Below are 14393 nucleotides of genomic sequence, written 5' to 3'. Positions count from 1 at the left end.
CCGAGCCATTCTAGGATTTCACATTGCCTTTTTGTACAGCAAACAAACTGCCCCTGTTTGTGCTGCTTTGTGATATCTGTGGCCATGCTGTTGAGACCAGCTGTAAAGACATTGGTCATATGGATATTCATACTTCTTACCACTGTGGCTGTCTGTAAGTGGTGTACTTTTCCTGCCTAATTTTATACAGAACCAGGGCACAAGCGGGTTTGCCCTTTTGTAACAAACAATTGTGATCATGAATAAACTAAGTGCAAGGACAGGCATACTGGTAGCAGTGGGTGAGCCATGCCACAGTGATGTGTGACCAAGCACAAAGCTGGAAGTTGCCCTTGGCACTGGCAGTGTCCCCTCTTACTGAACACAACAGTGGCAATAGGAGGTGGCAAAGGAAGGGCCTGGCACCCTGCAATCTTGTCCTGCTGAGTCGCTAGGACTCGCTGTGGTACAGCAACTGAGGATGTTTAGGCTCACAAATATCATGGCATTCTTCTTAAGATACATAAAGTCTTTTATTAGATATATGGTAAGAGTGGCAAAGGAAATTTCTGTAAAGCTGGTCTTGCACTGACATACTCAGAGAGCTTTAACTGAAAGGCTTCAAGTTTAATTCTTACTTCTACCTCTTTTTTTTTTCTTTCTTTTTTCCTTTTTTCAAACTCTCTGTTTATACATCCTGTTTTTTCCATTTTTCCTTTTTTCTGTTGGTGGCTTCCAGCTCAAGATCCACATGACAGTGCTCTAGTTCCTCAGGAATGCTTCTCGCTTTGCCTTTCAGTTCAGCACCATGATCCATCCAAGGATGTGCTGATGAGGATACTGTTGGTTGTCCTGCCAGAAACAACATTAGTTCCTGCTAACACAGCTTTCCTGTGTGTTCCAGGTGGCCAACCAACCAAAGGAAACAGTTTTGTTTACCAAAGATTTGTTTAACAAAGGCTTTGCCCTTGTGTGATATCTGATACAGAGAAAGGAATGAGTTGAATGCTATCTACTTATGAAAAAGGGAGAACAGAGAAGGAAAAGAAAACAGAAGGAGAAGGTATGAAGACAGTTTAACCAAAAGGCACAGTCTGAGAAAGAGTTTGTTTGCCCAGTGTGTCTTGAAAACACTTGGAATGTGGCCCAGGGCCTCAAGCTTGTGTCAACAGCTGGAGTATTCCCATATCTGTACCACTAGCTGAATAACTGAGAAGGGGAACTGTCTGCAGCATAAAAGGAGGTTAGTCTAAGCCTGTAATGTTTGTAATAAACTCTGTATTAATGTCACTTGTTCTTAAATTTCATCCTTGCACACAGATTCAAGAGTGCAGCTCTCAGAATTCTCCTGCTCTTAGTCTCCAGGTAGAAAGTGACCCTCACCTTTCCATAAGAGACTCTGCTAACCTAGCTGCTGAGCTCCTTGTCAGCTGAACAGGGGAAGAGCTTCACTTTGGCCACCTTATCCAGTTGTCTGGCCAACACTTCCTTCTGGTCTTAACAGCTCAGGCTCTTTCTTCGGAAACATACACGGGGTTGGTGCTGCTGCTCTTGCTCTTCGTTGCTGTAGTAGACGGGGACAATTTACAGACAAGAACTTTTCATCACTTTTCAGCTGTTCTGGTAGCCTGGCAGGAACAGTGACACATCTTTTCTTCAGCAAAAAGGCAATCCTGCTAGGCATGAGGAATCACACAGGCTCTGTCCTTTGCCTGCCCTGTGCTGCTGCTCACCTGCCCACCTGCTGTGGCACAGCATGTGGGCTTCTCCCAACACTGCCACAAGCAATTCCTGCAGAATGTGACTCTTCCTTCATCTATCATCCCTTCTCCATTAGTACTTAGAAAGTCTACCTCAGTGGACTCTTATGTTCCACCAGAGAAGTGTGGAAAAGGCCCAGTGAGCCCAGCTTTGAACTCTGAGTCTCCTGCAGGCATCTTACAAACCTGTACACCTTCCATCCCAGTTCCTTGTCTTTGTGTTCCAGCTCACATACGTTACTGGTACCTATAGCTGTCCAAAATGACAGGCAACAGTGGGCAGATCTGTTTCAGTTCCATCTTAGATCTGTTTAGTGGGTCACAGGCATAGGCTGGAAATTCTTGCTTTGATTCTCTGTGGCTCAGCCCTCCGACCTAGCTGATTTTGTGGTGAGGCAGAATTTCTATCCCAGTTGTACCACGAGTGCCTTCTGTTCCTTCAGAACTCTGTGCTGGAGCTCTTGTCTGTGTTTTCCCCACAGCAGTGTCCTAGCCTCTGCAGGCAGCATCAGTTGACTCGGGCAGTGTTTATCTTGTGACAAAGATCACATGCCCTTGCAGCAGGCTTTTCTCTCTCTCTGTCCCAAGACAATTTGTTCTCCCATCAACACATTAATGAAGTCTTGCTCCCAGTTCACCAAGAAAGTGTTTCTGTGACAAAGACATTCTGAAAGTTGGCCAGAGGTTGAGCCTCTTACAAGGCCTTTTTCCAGGGGAAGAGGATCGCCTGTCAGTGTCCCTGGAGCTGCCAGCAGCCACAGGCACAGCCACAGGCGAGCTCAGCTTGCTCCTCTTCGGGGCAGCTGCATTCAGAGAGGCTGTGCGCTGTTCCAGGTTCAGCGGCCATTGGCTGTGTGGTGTCTCTGGGCATAGAGGCAGGTGGGAAGCACACCTCCCAAAGCTGTAGATGTATGTACAGCAACTGATTAGCTTAATTATGCACAGGGGAACTCCCACTGATGCCCTCTCCTGTACTAACCTTCCTGCATCACATACTTTTTGGGAGCAAAGGTGAAGGTAATGCTCTTAGTTGAGAGGATGCAGTGAGGACATTGCTGGGGGTGATGTTGCAGGACACGCTTGGCAGATACAAGAGGAGCTGAGCTTTTGCTGCCCCAGTGAACTGCCTGCCTATGCTCTGCACGCCCTGTGTTTAACATGTTGAGCAAGCTTTCTGAAGCCAGCCAACTGCTGAAACCTCACATGCCTAAAGTTCCTGTTCCAGTAAGTTGTTCTGTTTGCACATCCTGGTTCAGAACTGGAAAACACTGCGAGGTAGACAACTGTGCTTAAGAAAACTTCATTAAGACTACTTCCTATTGGCAGAAGTTAGGTCATCTTTGGAGCAGTGCCAGCTTTTGACAGAAAATACCTTCTGTTATTTCTTAGTCATTCCCTAGGCTTTGAAATGCCTTTAGAAGTTCAGGGACCCTGAGAATCCTTTTGGCTTTATTGTTTTGTACATTTAAAATTTTCTCCTTGTATTCTTCCCTTTGGGTGCCTTCACCCAGTTCTGCCTGTCATACACAGAAGCCTCTCTCCAGCTGCCATAAGGGCCCCTGTGTGACAGAGAGGGAGGTCAGGAAATGCCAGGTGAGGAATCAGTTCTGTCTCGACAGAGTTTCATCCAGACTGGGAGGCTACTGTCCAGACCCTGTGTCTCCTGCCTGCTACGTTACTGGTTTGCTGGGGACAGGTGGCAGCTGGTGCTCACAGTCTGCCACCCTTCCTTCCTGGCAGCCTCATTTGTTTGCTCTGTTAGCACCTGACTTCAATGATAACTCTTACGTAAATGATCAGGGACAGCTGAAGGCCTTTATATACTAACTAAATGGATCAGATGCTGTACTTGAGCATGGAAAATGCAGTGCTGTAAGGTGGTTAATGGCAAGAGCCAGCCAGGTCTGTAATTCAGTGAGTCTTTAATACAATAGAGAACCTAAGGTGAAATAAATTCCAATCTAAATAGTCGCTTAGCTCACCTTCACGTGAATGAACTAGTTGTTAATGTGGTAATGCCTTTGTTTTGGTCAGTCACATTGTAAGGCTGTAATTTGCTCTTGGTACTCAGAAGTGGTCCAGTCTCTTTGTTGGCTTCAATCCTAGGAGCTCCTCACATTCCAGGGTTTATCCTCTGCAATTAGTGTTCAGTGTGCTTCAAATGTATCTGGCGTGGTTGACACGCTGTTCACTTTAAAAAGCGCACTGCTTCCAGCAGGGCCGCACGAACAGCACCCTGTCCCGTAGGCTGGCTCCCGCAGCGGCAGTGCCGGTGCCGAACTCACGGCAGAGCGGCGGCGCTCGGGCGGCGCTGTCCCGGACGTCTGCTTGGCTCCCGCGGGCTGCGCCTGCCAAGGGCTTGCTGGGCCGAGGACGCCACCTGCTGGCTGCTCTGCCGCACTGCACCTCGGCAGCTCTGCCTGGGCAGCGGCGTCGCGGCGACCTGAGGAGTGATGGAGACAGCTCCGCGTACCAGCGGATGAAACCGCCGGTGCTGCTTCGGGAGTGGAAACTCGGAAAGCGCTCAGATATCTGTGAGGAAAGCTTTCGATCCGTCCTGGGCATTTGTGCTGTGCAACCGTGTCTCCAGAGGCGCAGAACAACAGCTTAACATGGTGATGAAAAAGGGCAGGCACATCCACGGCCTCGAATACACTTGGTAAGGGATGGCTTGTCTCCATCGCTTACTGGGAAGCACAGCAATCTCCTTTGCTTATGAAATAAGCTGCAGTAGTATTGGCCTCTGCAGAGCACCGTGTTAGAACCCGTAGGGAACATGGACAGCAGTCAGTTACTGAAATAATCTGGAAAGGCAGATGTGGGGGTGTCAAAGGGACAGACAGCTCTCCCTAACCTGCCTGTGGGCACTTGATCTGCTGTGAGGGCTCCTCAGGTGCAGTTAGCTGTAAAAAGAAGGATCTCAAGTGTAATTTAAGAAATGCTTCAGTGAAAAACTCTTTGTTCCTACCTGCCCTAAGCCTCCTTCTCACACTTTCTTCCCAGCTCTCCAACACTGCATTGTGAGACAGAGTTATATGAACGTGGAGTAGCACACCTCATTAGAGGAAGCCCTCGAATTTGTTGGTAAGTGCAAAAGGAAGTTGTGCCCCTGCTCTGTCCAGAGGGCCAGGGCAGGCAGCACTGCAAGGAACTGGACAGCATTCCTGCCTGTGGGATGGTCCTGCCTGTGGGATGATTCTGCCTGGACTCTTGAACCCCAGAGGGACTCTGACTGCATGCTTAAAAGCAGTTTTTCGCAAGCTGTAGAACATCAGCTGCAGTATAAAGTACTTCATGCTGCAGTCTTTCCAGCTTTCTTCAGGCCACTGGTTGTAATCTGTTCATAAAGTTCTCATTTTATTCCCCTGCTCTGAGATTACCAAACCATATTTCATTGCTTGTGCTCTTCTGCCTCACAGGGATGTCAAGCATGTTTATGGAAAATACATCTCAGACAAAGATTGTGTTTTAAGGAGTCTTTTTATGTGGCTAATCAAAAGTAACTGTTCTAAGCTCAGAGACATTTCACATAGAACTCATCCTTAGCCACAGCCCCTATTTGATGCTGTGTGTTCAGAAGATTTTTATTAGTTGGACTCAGCAGTGATGGGCTGGAGGGATGGTGGCACATCAGTTTGGGTTTTGGTTTTTGAGGGCTTTGTTCAATTTGGTTTGGGTTTTTAAGTGGTAGCTTGTGAAGCTTATACTGAATATCTGGTAGTTAAAGGGAAAGCCAATCTCTCTCTCTGGGGGTACAGTGTAATTTGCAGGTACTTGGCAGCCTGAACCTGAAGAGGTCACCCATGGGCAGAGGCAGCCCTTGGGCTCTGCAGCCACAGGGTACCCTCACTGTTCTGAAGGAGCTCCCCATTTACGTGTAGCCTTGCTGGGTTATCTGCTGTTATTGGGAGGAAGAACCACCTCTTCTTACTGCTTAACATATCTGAGCAGCCTCTTTTAAGAGATTTTCTTTTCTCTTTACAAAGTGAATGAGAGATGAACTGTGTCCCAAACAAGGTCTGGCTGATGCTGGGGACCATGTCAGGCAAATAGAAATTAAAAATTCACAGTAACTGGAATACTTTCAATCCATGCTCATTGGTTAGTTTCTTTATTTGAAAATGGGTCATAATTTCCTTTGTTATGCTAGAATCTAAGACAATATATGAGGGAAAAAAGGTTTATTTAAGAATTGGCAGTTACTGGCTGAAAGTTGTTTTTGCTATACTTATGGCAGACTGGATCATCAGAGCCTAGCATCGCTGGAGACTGTCAGGAGGCTGAGCTTTGGTGATGTGTCTTTGTGACCGTTTGAGGCTGTGCCTTTAAGAAAGGGGCACACTGGCTAAATGTTTATAAAATATTTTGGTATTCTAAACGAATTTCATTGGTAGAATTGTGGGAGGTGAGGTTAGTCCTAGTGCAGCTGGAACTTTCTCTCAGTCTTCCTTCCTTTGCTGTCCCTTTTCGCTGGATCTGCTTCTTGCCTTGGCTTCTTGCCAAGAGATAAGAACTAACTCCCTCCCTGCAACAGGCCTGTCCGCTTCTTTCCCTGTCCTGCTAACCATTCTCGTCTCTTCTTCTACCTCTTTGGGGGAGAAGGGAGGTTGGGGGGTGAAGGGGGCACAGGGGGAAGCCCCCTCTGTGGGGGGTCTGGTCTCTGATTGTGTTTATTTGCTGCATATTTCTGTATATATTGTAAAATACCTGTATTTGTTGTGTTACATATAATCTGTTTCCTTGTAAAATATAATCTCATTTCTCCGACTGGGTTTAGCTGTGGTCTCTTTCTCAGTGGGGGAGGGAAAGCAGAGCCTTTCCTTTCAAACCAGTCTTAAGAAAACACTTAGCTGAAAATTTACTCTCTGCTATACCAATAGCTGATACTGGGTGTTGGGGAGGGTCCCTCTGTACTAGAGGACAAACAGTTTGGTGCCTAAACAGCAGAGCTAAAGATGCTTCGGTTCCAAGATATTTTTTTCTTAATGTGCCTGGGCCCTTGCCCTTAACATCTCCCTTCAATAACCTGAGTTCTTCTTCCCTTCCTTTCACATTCCTTCAGCATCCTCACCAGGCAAAAGACAGCACATGCTGTGCCCTCTCTGCTGTTAGGCACAGGTGGGTGTGCTGGTGACTGTCACAAAAGATGTGTGGCAGCTGAGCTCCACCAACCTCTGCCATGCCACCAAGAGACACTGTTCTGTTCCAAACATTTCTATGCACACACATTCACTTTATGTCCTTTCATGACACTAACCCCTTAACATGCAAATATAGTTACATAAGTTCCATGTTAATGAAGTGGAATACAATTAGACTGGATGTAAAATAAACCCCAGAACGTTCTTCAGACAGTCGAACTGAAAATGCTTTACTTATGTATTTTCCTGCTGCCCTAGCTTTCCCCAAGGCCTTTTGGGATGCTGCTGTAGTACCCAGCATCCAGAGCCTCTGATTTTCACAAAATTGGCAAGAATGCTCTGCCCTTAAGCTTGGTTAAAATTAGCCAGCAAGTTCAGAAGAGCGAGGAGGCTGACAGGCAGAGAGCATGTGTTTGTTGTGGAAAGAGGAGAAAGGAGGCTCTAGAGAGTGCTCTCCAGGCTGCTGTGCTTGTGGTGACTGCAGAGCTATGACACAAAGCAGCCTTCAGATGTCTTCAGCCAGGAAAACTCTGTTCCTGCCTCATTTGATGGTGAGAATGGCTGATGGCCGTGACGTGAGTGGTTACTCGATGTGGTTTTCCTCTTGCCTGATGCACAGAGCTGTGCTCCTAGTGAAGTATTTGTTCAGGGCTGTTTTGTATAACATTTTGTATAACAGTGGCATGTTGGTGCTTCACTCTTCTCAAGAGCAGCATGAGGAAGGAGGGTTCTATAATATCCATCTCTTTGCAAGGGGAATGAGATGTAGGAAGATTTGCCTCAAAATCATTCTCTAATGTTGATTGTTCTCCTCTGAGGTAGAATCCCAAAATCATTTAGGGTGGAAGAGACCTTTACAAACATTGAGTCCAACTCTTAACCCAGCACAGCCAGGTCAGCACTAAACCAAGTCCCTCTGCACCAGATCTACAAGTCTTCTAAACTCCTCCAGGTATGGAGACTCCACCACTGCCCTGGGCAGCCTGTTTCAGGGCTTGACAACCCTTTTGAGGAAGAAAGTTTTCCTAAGGTCCAATCTAAATTTGTCCTGGCACAACCTGAGGCCATTTCCTATTGTCCTGTCACATGTCACTTGGGAGAAGAGACTAGGGCATGCTTTCTCTGACCAGTAATCTCATCATGTTCAAACTGTGGCTCTTGCTGTCCTCAGCTGCAGTTAGAGATGCCTGAGACTTCTGCATTTCAGACCCAAAGCCTCAGTTTGTTATGTAGGAAGGTCTATTCTATTCTATTCTAGCTCATTAGAAATACTGGATCGCTTTAATGATGGACAGTCTGTTCTCTCCCTGCAGCCTGGATTTCTGCTCAAGCAGAGGGAACTTGGTGACCTGAGACAATATGCCTCACACCACTCCTCAGCATCCAGCTCTGCGGCTACTGCAAAAGCAGTTGTGCTGTGTCTGTAGGCCAGGGGCATGGAGAGCTTAGTGAGGTGGATCCAATCTTCAGCAAATTTTATTTTAGGGGTAGGACATTGCCCTCATGCCCATATTTTTTGCTGGTTAGTTGACAGACTTATTGGGCTGCCATTTCTGCATTCCTAACTCTCTGCCTAAGCTGCACAGGCCCTACTTCTCCTCTGTCTCCTAAGGAATATGCCCAAAGTGCTGTCGATTCCATTAACAACAGAGGCAGGGAGCTTACCTATGACATTGCTTTGCTACATTGCTTTTTATCTCCAGTGGAACCCTCCTGGGAAGCAAGACCTTGTAGGAAGGATGTACCCATGCAAAAGTATTTCACAGCACATGGGGTCAGGGCACAAGATTACTGTTGAATTGTCTAGTCTGGGTAATCCCCGATTTCTTGATAATTCAAGTTGAAATCTAATCATATCTCAAGGTGTGATGTTTATGTAATTTTGGAACATTTAACAGGAAAAAAAAAAGAAAAAGAGGGAGAATGAAATGTCTAGTCTTCACTGATGCCCCATGAGGGGCATTTAAGTTTGATGCAATAAAACTTATAGACCGTTGGCTGTCATCTGAGCCCCTACTCTGCTGAAGCTTTATTGCCCAGAAGGAAAGGACACAGCATTCTTGGCTTTTCAGTTTCACAACTAAGAATCGGGAATCTCAGGACTAAAACTGTGTGCTCCACACACACTGAGCTCTTCTCTTGGTTTCTTAGAACTCCTATATTTTCAATTCCCATTACTGCTCCTGGAGCTGCTCTTCCCAATACTATTGTAGCTTGTGGATTGAGTTTGAGTTTAAAAATAACTTTCTTCACTCTGCCCCTGCCCCTCTGCCTTTAGGCCAGGTCTCTTTCCTTATCCAGTTTGCTACACAGAAATTACCTTGGCATGAAACAAATGGATGAGAGCAGGACAGCTGCAAGACCTTGACCTGCAACAGCCCAGGACATGAGTCTTTTACCTTTAGTGACAGAACATTGACAAGTCTTGAGTACAGTGGTGCAGGGACCTTTGCAAGAAGGAAGACATCCTGAAGCTGAGGTACAGGGTGTAAAAACCTGCCAATGACTGCCAGGCACCTGCTGGTGGCTCCTCTGGAAGGGATGAGAGTACAGCAGGTAAAAGAGTCTGGATATCATTTGCCTGAAGCACTGAAGTGAGTGAAGAAGAGAGAGACTTTGTCCCTCTGACACCTGCACAGTTCTGGTTAACAGTGACACTCTCACCATCCCCTCAGAACCTCTGCCTCCAGCTCTGCTTTTGCTGCAGGTTGTGAAATTTCACTGAGTCCGCAGGGAGGAAAGCTACAGATGAAGAGACTGGAGCACTGCCCTATGAGGAGAGGCTGAGACCTGGGGATGCTTAGTCTGGAGAAGACTGGGGGTGGGGGGTGGGGCCAGATCTAATAAATGTTTATATATATCTGAGGCCTGGGGGTCAAGAGGCAGGGCACAGGCTCTGCTCAGCTGCACCCTGCCATAGGCCAAGGGGCAATGGATGGAAACTGCAGCACAGGAGGTTCCACCTCAACATGAGGAGGAACTTCTGCACTGTGAGGCTCACAGAGCCCTGGAGCAGGCTGCCCAGACAGGTTGCAGAGTCTCCTTCTCTGGAGCCTTTCCAGCCCCATCTGGATGAGTTCTGTGTGACCTGTGCTGGATTCTATGGTTCTGCTCTGGCAGGGGGCTTGGACTGGATGACCTTTGGAGGTCCCTTTCAACCCCTAACATCCTGTAATTCTGTAACCTGTTCCTATACTGATGGGTGATGTAGAAAACCCTGTGATAAGCACTGGCCATTTAGGGAACGTGAGGAAAATCAAGCAAGCTGTTTCCAACACCAGATGCTGTGCACTTCTGAAGTCCTAGTGGTACACAGCTGTCCCCTGAAACTGGTACATGCTGGCCACATCTGCTGGCACAGTGCATTTTCTGTTGTTGCTAGGCTGGATCAGCACAGCCAGCCCGCTGCCAGCTCCCTTTCTGTGCACACCATACTGCTGTGGCCTTTCATCTGCTGTGCTCGGGCCTTAGGTTTTGTAGGGTTGTTGTAGGGCTTGCGCTGGAAGTGCAGAGTATGTTCCTTTGTGACACTTCCTCACTGCAGATCGCACCTGTCATTTGTTAAGCTGATGTGGCTATCTCAAAGGATGCCACTATCTTCAGTGTGACAAACTATAGTTAGGAAAAGAGCTGGCAATTTCTAGCCCTTCTGCCAGTTGTTTAGAGACTCACCCGAGCCAAGTTTGCTTCCAAAAGCTGTGCTTCATAACAAGGGCTCCCACTGATCTCAAGGTATCTGTTTAATTCCCCATTATCACTAACTTGTACTTTTAGGCAACATAACATCTTGCGTTAGCGAGTTTCAAACCGTGCGCACTTCTAAAGCTAAACTCTTGCTGCAGCCTAGCTCTCGTAGCGAGATTGAAGGAACTCGTGCAGGTTTCCGCGGCTCGCCCCCGCGGGTCGGCCAGAGCGGGCTCCAGGGATGCGGTCTCCGCGCAGCCCCACCTGCGGAGCATTGGCTCCGCGACTAGGGACCGCCGTGCCTGCCCCGAACAGCTGTGAGGAGCCCGCGGGATGCGGGCAGGCTGCAGGAGATGGCAGGCGCTGGCGGAACGCAGGGGCGCCGCACAGCAGCATCTCTTCAGAGCGAGCCAGGGACTGCGGCACACGCCGTTACCGGAAGGGCTCCTGCCCGCGCCAAGCGGTCCGTCCGGGACGGCAGCCGTGCCGCGAGCACGCCTGGCATGTTATGCCTAACGGACTCTGGCATTGCTCGGCGCCGGAGAGGGGCTGGCTGGCGGCAGCGAGCAGCAGCAGCGTCGGGATGCGGCTCCGGCCGGCGGACCTCGGCCCACGGCGTTCTGCTCCGGCATCCAGCCCGAGGGCCACGCAGGCCGATAGCCTCACTACCGGCGGGACGGGTCCCGACCGACGCGGGCCCGGCCGTGCGCCACAGGCCGCCCAGGCCGCCACTCGCGTCCCGGGCGCGCCCGGCCCGGCCCTGCAGGCCCGGCCGCGTGGAAGGCCGACTTCTAGCGGGGCCTTCCCGGGCGCCGCACCGCTGCCGGCGCTCTGGCCTCACGCGTAGCCGCGGCTACGAAACCGGGATCCGCGGCTGGCCCCGGCCGTGCGTGCGCCGAGGGAGGGCCAGAGCGGGTCAGAGCCGCGCGGGGGGCGGGGATAACCCCGCGGTGGCCGTCACGTGGAACAGATGAAAGGGAAGCGGCTTGGCAGGGCGGAGAGCAGCCGGGGCGAGGGACAGGCGGCGCGGGGCAGGCGGCGGCGAGGAGTGGGGCGCAGCGCGGCGGGAGGGCTACTGCCATGGGGCGCTGACCCGCCCAGGACCCCGGCCCCGGAGCTGGAGCCGCTTGGGAGCGATGTGCGGCGGCGGGGCGCCGCTCCCCCCTGCCGCGCGATGAGGGGCTGCGGGGCCGGCGCGGGGCTGGCCGTGCCGCCGCCGCTGCTGCTGCTCGGGCTGCTGCTGGCTGCGGCGCCGGGCGCGGCGCTGGGCAAGGAGACGGCGTTCGTGGAGGTGGTGCTCTTCGAGTCCAGCCCCAGCGGCGACTACACCACCTACACTACCGGGCTGCAGGGCCGCTTCTCCCGCGCGGGGGCCACGCTGAGCGCCGAGGGCGAGATCGTGCAGGTGAGCGCCGTCCGGGGGGTGCCGCCTGCCCCAAGATGGCTCCGCGGGCCCGGCCGCCCGTCACCTGGAGGCACAAAGCCCGCGCCGGGCCGGGCCCGTCGCCCCACGTGCGCCGCGCGGCCTGGGGGCGCCGCGGGCACGGTGACAGATCCGCGCTCGCGCACAAAGGCCGTGGTGCCGGCGTGGCCTTCCAGCCCCGGCCCTCACCTTGCCGGCGCGGAGCCCCGCGGAGCGCGGCGCCGCCGCTCGCCCCATTTGACAGCCGGGCGTGCGGAGCGACGGGAGCGGGTCGGGCCGAGGGGCAGCGCGGAGCCGAGGGCCGCCTCCGCGCGCGGCCGGTCCCGCCGGGCTCTCCGCGCGCGCCCTCACACCTCCGGCGGCGGCGGGGCGCGCGGTGCCCTCGCGGCAGGGCGGGGGCAGGGACCGGGGCCACCGCGCGCTCCGCGGGGGCGGGGCCCGGTGTGCGCGGGGCGCCGCGGACTGCCGGGGTGGGAAAGCGCTGCGCGAGCCGCTCGTTGCCGGTCCTGGCGCCGCGTTCTCAGGGTACGGGGTCCGCCGAGGTCCCCCGGGGTCTCGCGTACCTGCGTCCGCTGTCCCCGGAGCCGGTTTCCAGGGATCCTTACGCTGGGTAAGGCTGGTTCTAGAGCCGAGCTCGCCTCGCTCGTCAGAGCCATCACCGGCGTGCGTTTGAGTGCAGCCAGGCTTCGCTCCTGCGAAACTCCGGAGCTGCTTATCTCAGGCCTTTGTAGCCGCTTGTAGTTGTTGACTTTATTTTTTTTCTCCCTTTGGCTAAGTAAAGAAAAATTACTTAAATGGTGTTTTAATAAGTTTGACTGTTAAGCAATTGCCAATAGCAATCCTCCTATCTTATTAACACCGAGGAGTTTGTTTGCTTGAGTTCTACGTGTGTACACACAGACCCACACACGCATATATATATATACACACGTACGTTTAAAAAGCATTAGCTGGGGGCAAGTAAGTTCGAAATACACCTGGTAAAGCTCTAAAAGCAGAAATGCAGTAATGTCGAAATTGGTTATTTTTCATCTTTTAAAGTATCCTGCTTCTGAGTGCTTGTTATTTTGAAACAGTTTCCACAGGGAGGTTTGTTATAAAAGTTTGCTTGTGAGGAGAAGAGCTGTGAGGAGCAGTTGCTGACAGAAGGGTTTTATTTATTCTTCAAGAACAGAGAGCTTGACCAGTGAGTTGTGTTCCTGACATCCCATGAAGGTGGTGCTCGCAGGGGCTCAGGCAGGCGTCGGGGGTTCTCTGCTTTTGGTGCAATATCAAACAGTGCCTCTGAGACTTAGCACCTTGCCTTTGGGCTTAGCCAGAGTCTCTGAAAGTACTCTCAGGTGACAGTGTTAGGAATGAGGTAGAGGCCATTGCCTGAGGTTGTGCTTGCCTTGAGTTTTTGAGTCAAAGTGGAGAATAACAAGACTCAAATTTGCACAACTTCAGACAAATGTATTCCACAGGCAACATTGTGTAGCTCTTGTGATGTTGTGACGTCAGCAGTCTGCTTCCTCCTCATACCTAAGCAGACAGCCTGCCTCTAGGAAAAGCTACAGGAGTGGCTGAATTTTGTGGCAGGTCACTGAGAAACTGCTCTGCTTGTTCATCTCTACATGTGTCACGATGCCGTATGTCATGAACAGGCCATTTCTTGCGCCGAGCCGGACTGTGTGCTGGGTTTCTTCAGAAAAGAGAATGTGGCAGATACTGTTGCAGAGCTGCTGGACTGAATCCTGTCCATCAGAGCTTCAATTACATGCAGCATCTCTTGTCAGTGTCATGCTTCAGTCCCCTCCTCATGATGGGTTTTTCATGGACAGAGTTTGTAAGAGTTTTCAGAGCCGGGACTCGCCTCCCTTTATTCATCTGGGCTGTGCGTTTATGGACCTGTGTGAATCTGCTGCTCTGGATCATTGAAAGCTCACTGTGAGCCTTAGGAAAGGATCGTGTAGCCAGTGCCACTGAGAACCTGTTCAGCCGCAGCTGCTGGTGGTACTCAGTGAGGGAAGCAAGCTCTCCTTGTCCCCACATACCTTGTTGGTGCACACAGCTCTTTCAAGGTTAAGACGTGTTTTTCTATAGAATGAAATATTGGAAATTCTTGAAAATCAGGCACACATTAAAGAATGGATCAAAGGAACTGTGGGTTTGGGATTACACAAAGACTTGCTTTTGTTTATGTTAATAGCATCAATTACTCATTGGTCTTGGAAGTCTGAACAAAAAAAACCCAAACCAAACCCCAACAAACCACCATAAGAAACAATGCACTTTGAGCTTTTGATAGGTCATGCACTCATTCCTAAGCTGGTTACTGGTCAGATTCCTATCCAGCAGTGGTATGCTTCTATATTGTTTCTCATGTTGTTGTGAACAGGTCTTATTAGGGTCAGCTGTCTACCCAAA

The 14393-nt window shown here is 50.7% G+C and overlaps 1 protein-coding gene across 1 annotated transcript in view; it reads left to right on the top strand.

The window, feature by feature from the left end:
• Positions 1-11574: 11574 nt before the first annotated feature.
• ZNRF3 (zinc and ring finger 3) overlaps positions 11575-14393 on the top strand; it is a 66607-nt gene continuing 63788 nt past the window's right edge. The window contains exon 1 of the mRNA XM_054173052.1: positions 11575-11969. Within this exon, the coding sequence (XP_054029027.1) occupies positions 11739-11969 (231 nt within the window). The 5' untranslated portion in view covers positions 11575-11738. The remainder of the gene's footprint in view (positions 11970-14393) is intronic.

This window comes from Dryobates pubescens, chromosome 25 (assembly GCF_014839835.1).
Source record: "Dryobates pubescens isolate bDryPub1 chromosome 25, bDryPub1.pri, whole genome shotgun sequence".
Lineage (NCBI taxonomy): Eukaryota > Metazoa > Chordata > Aves > Piciformes > Picidae > Dryobates > Dryobates pubescens.
Note: the sequence above shows the minus strand (reverse complement) of the source record. Positions and strands in the feature narration are given on the sequence as shown.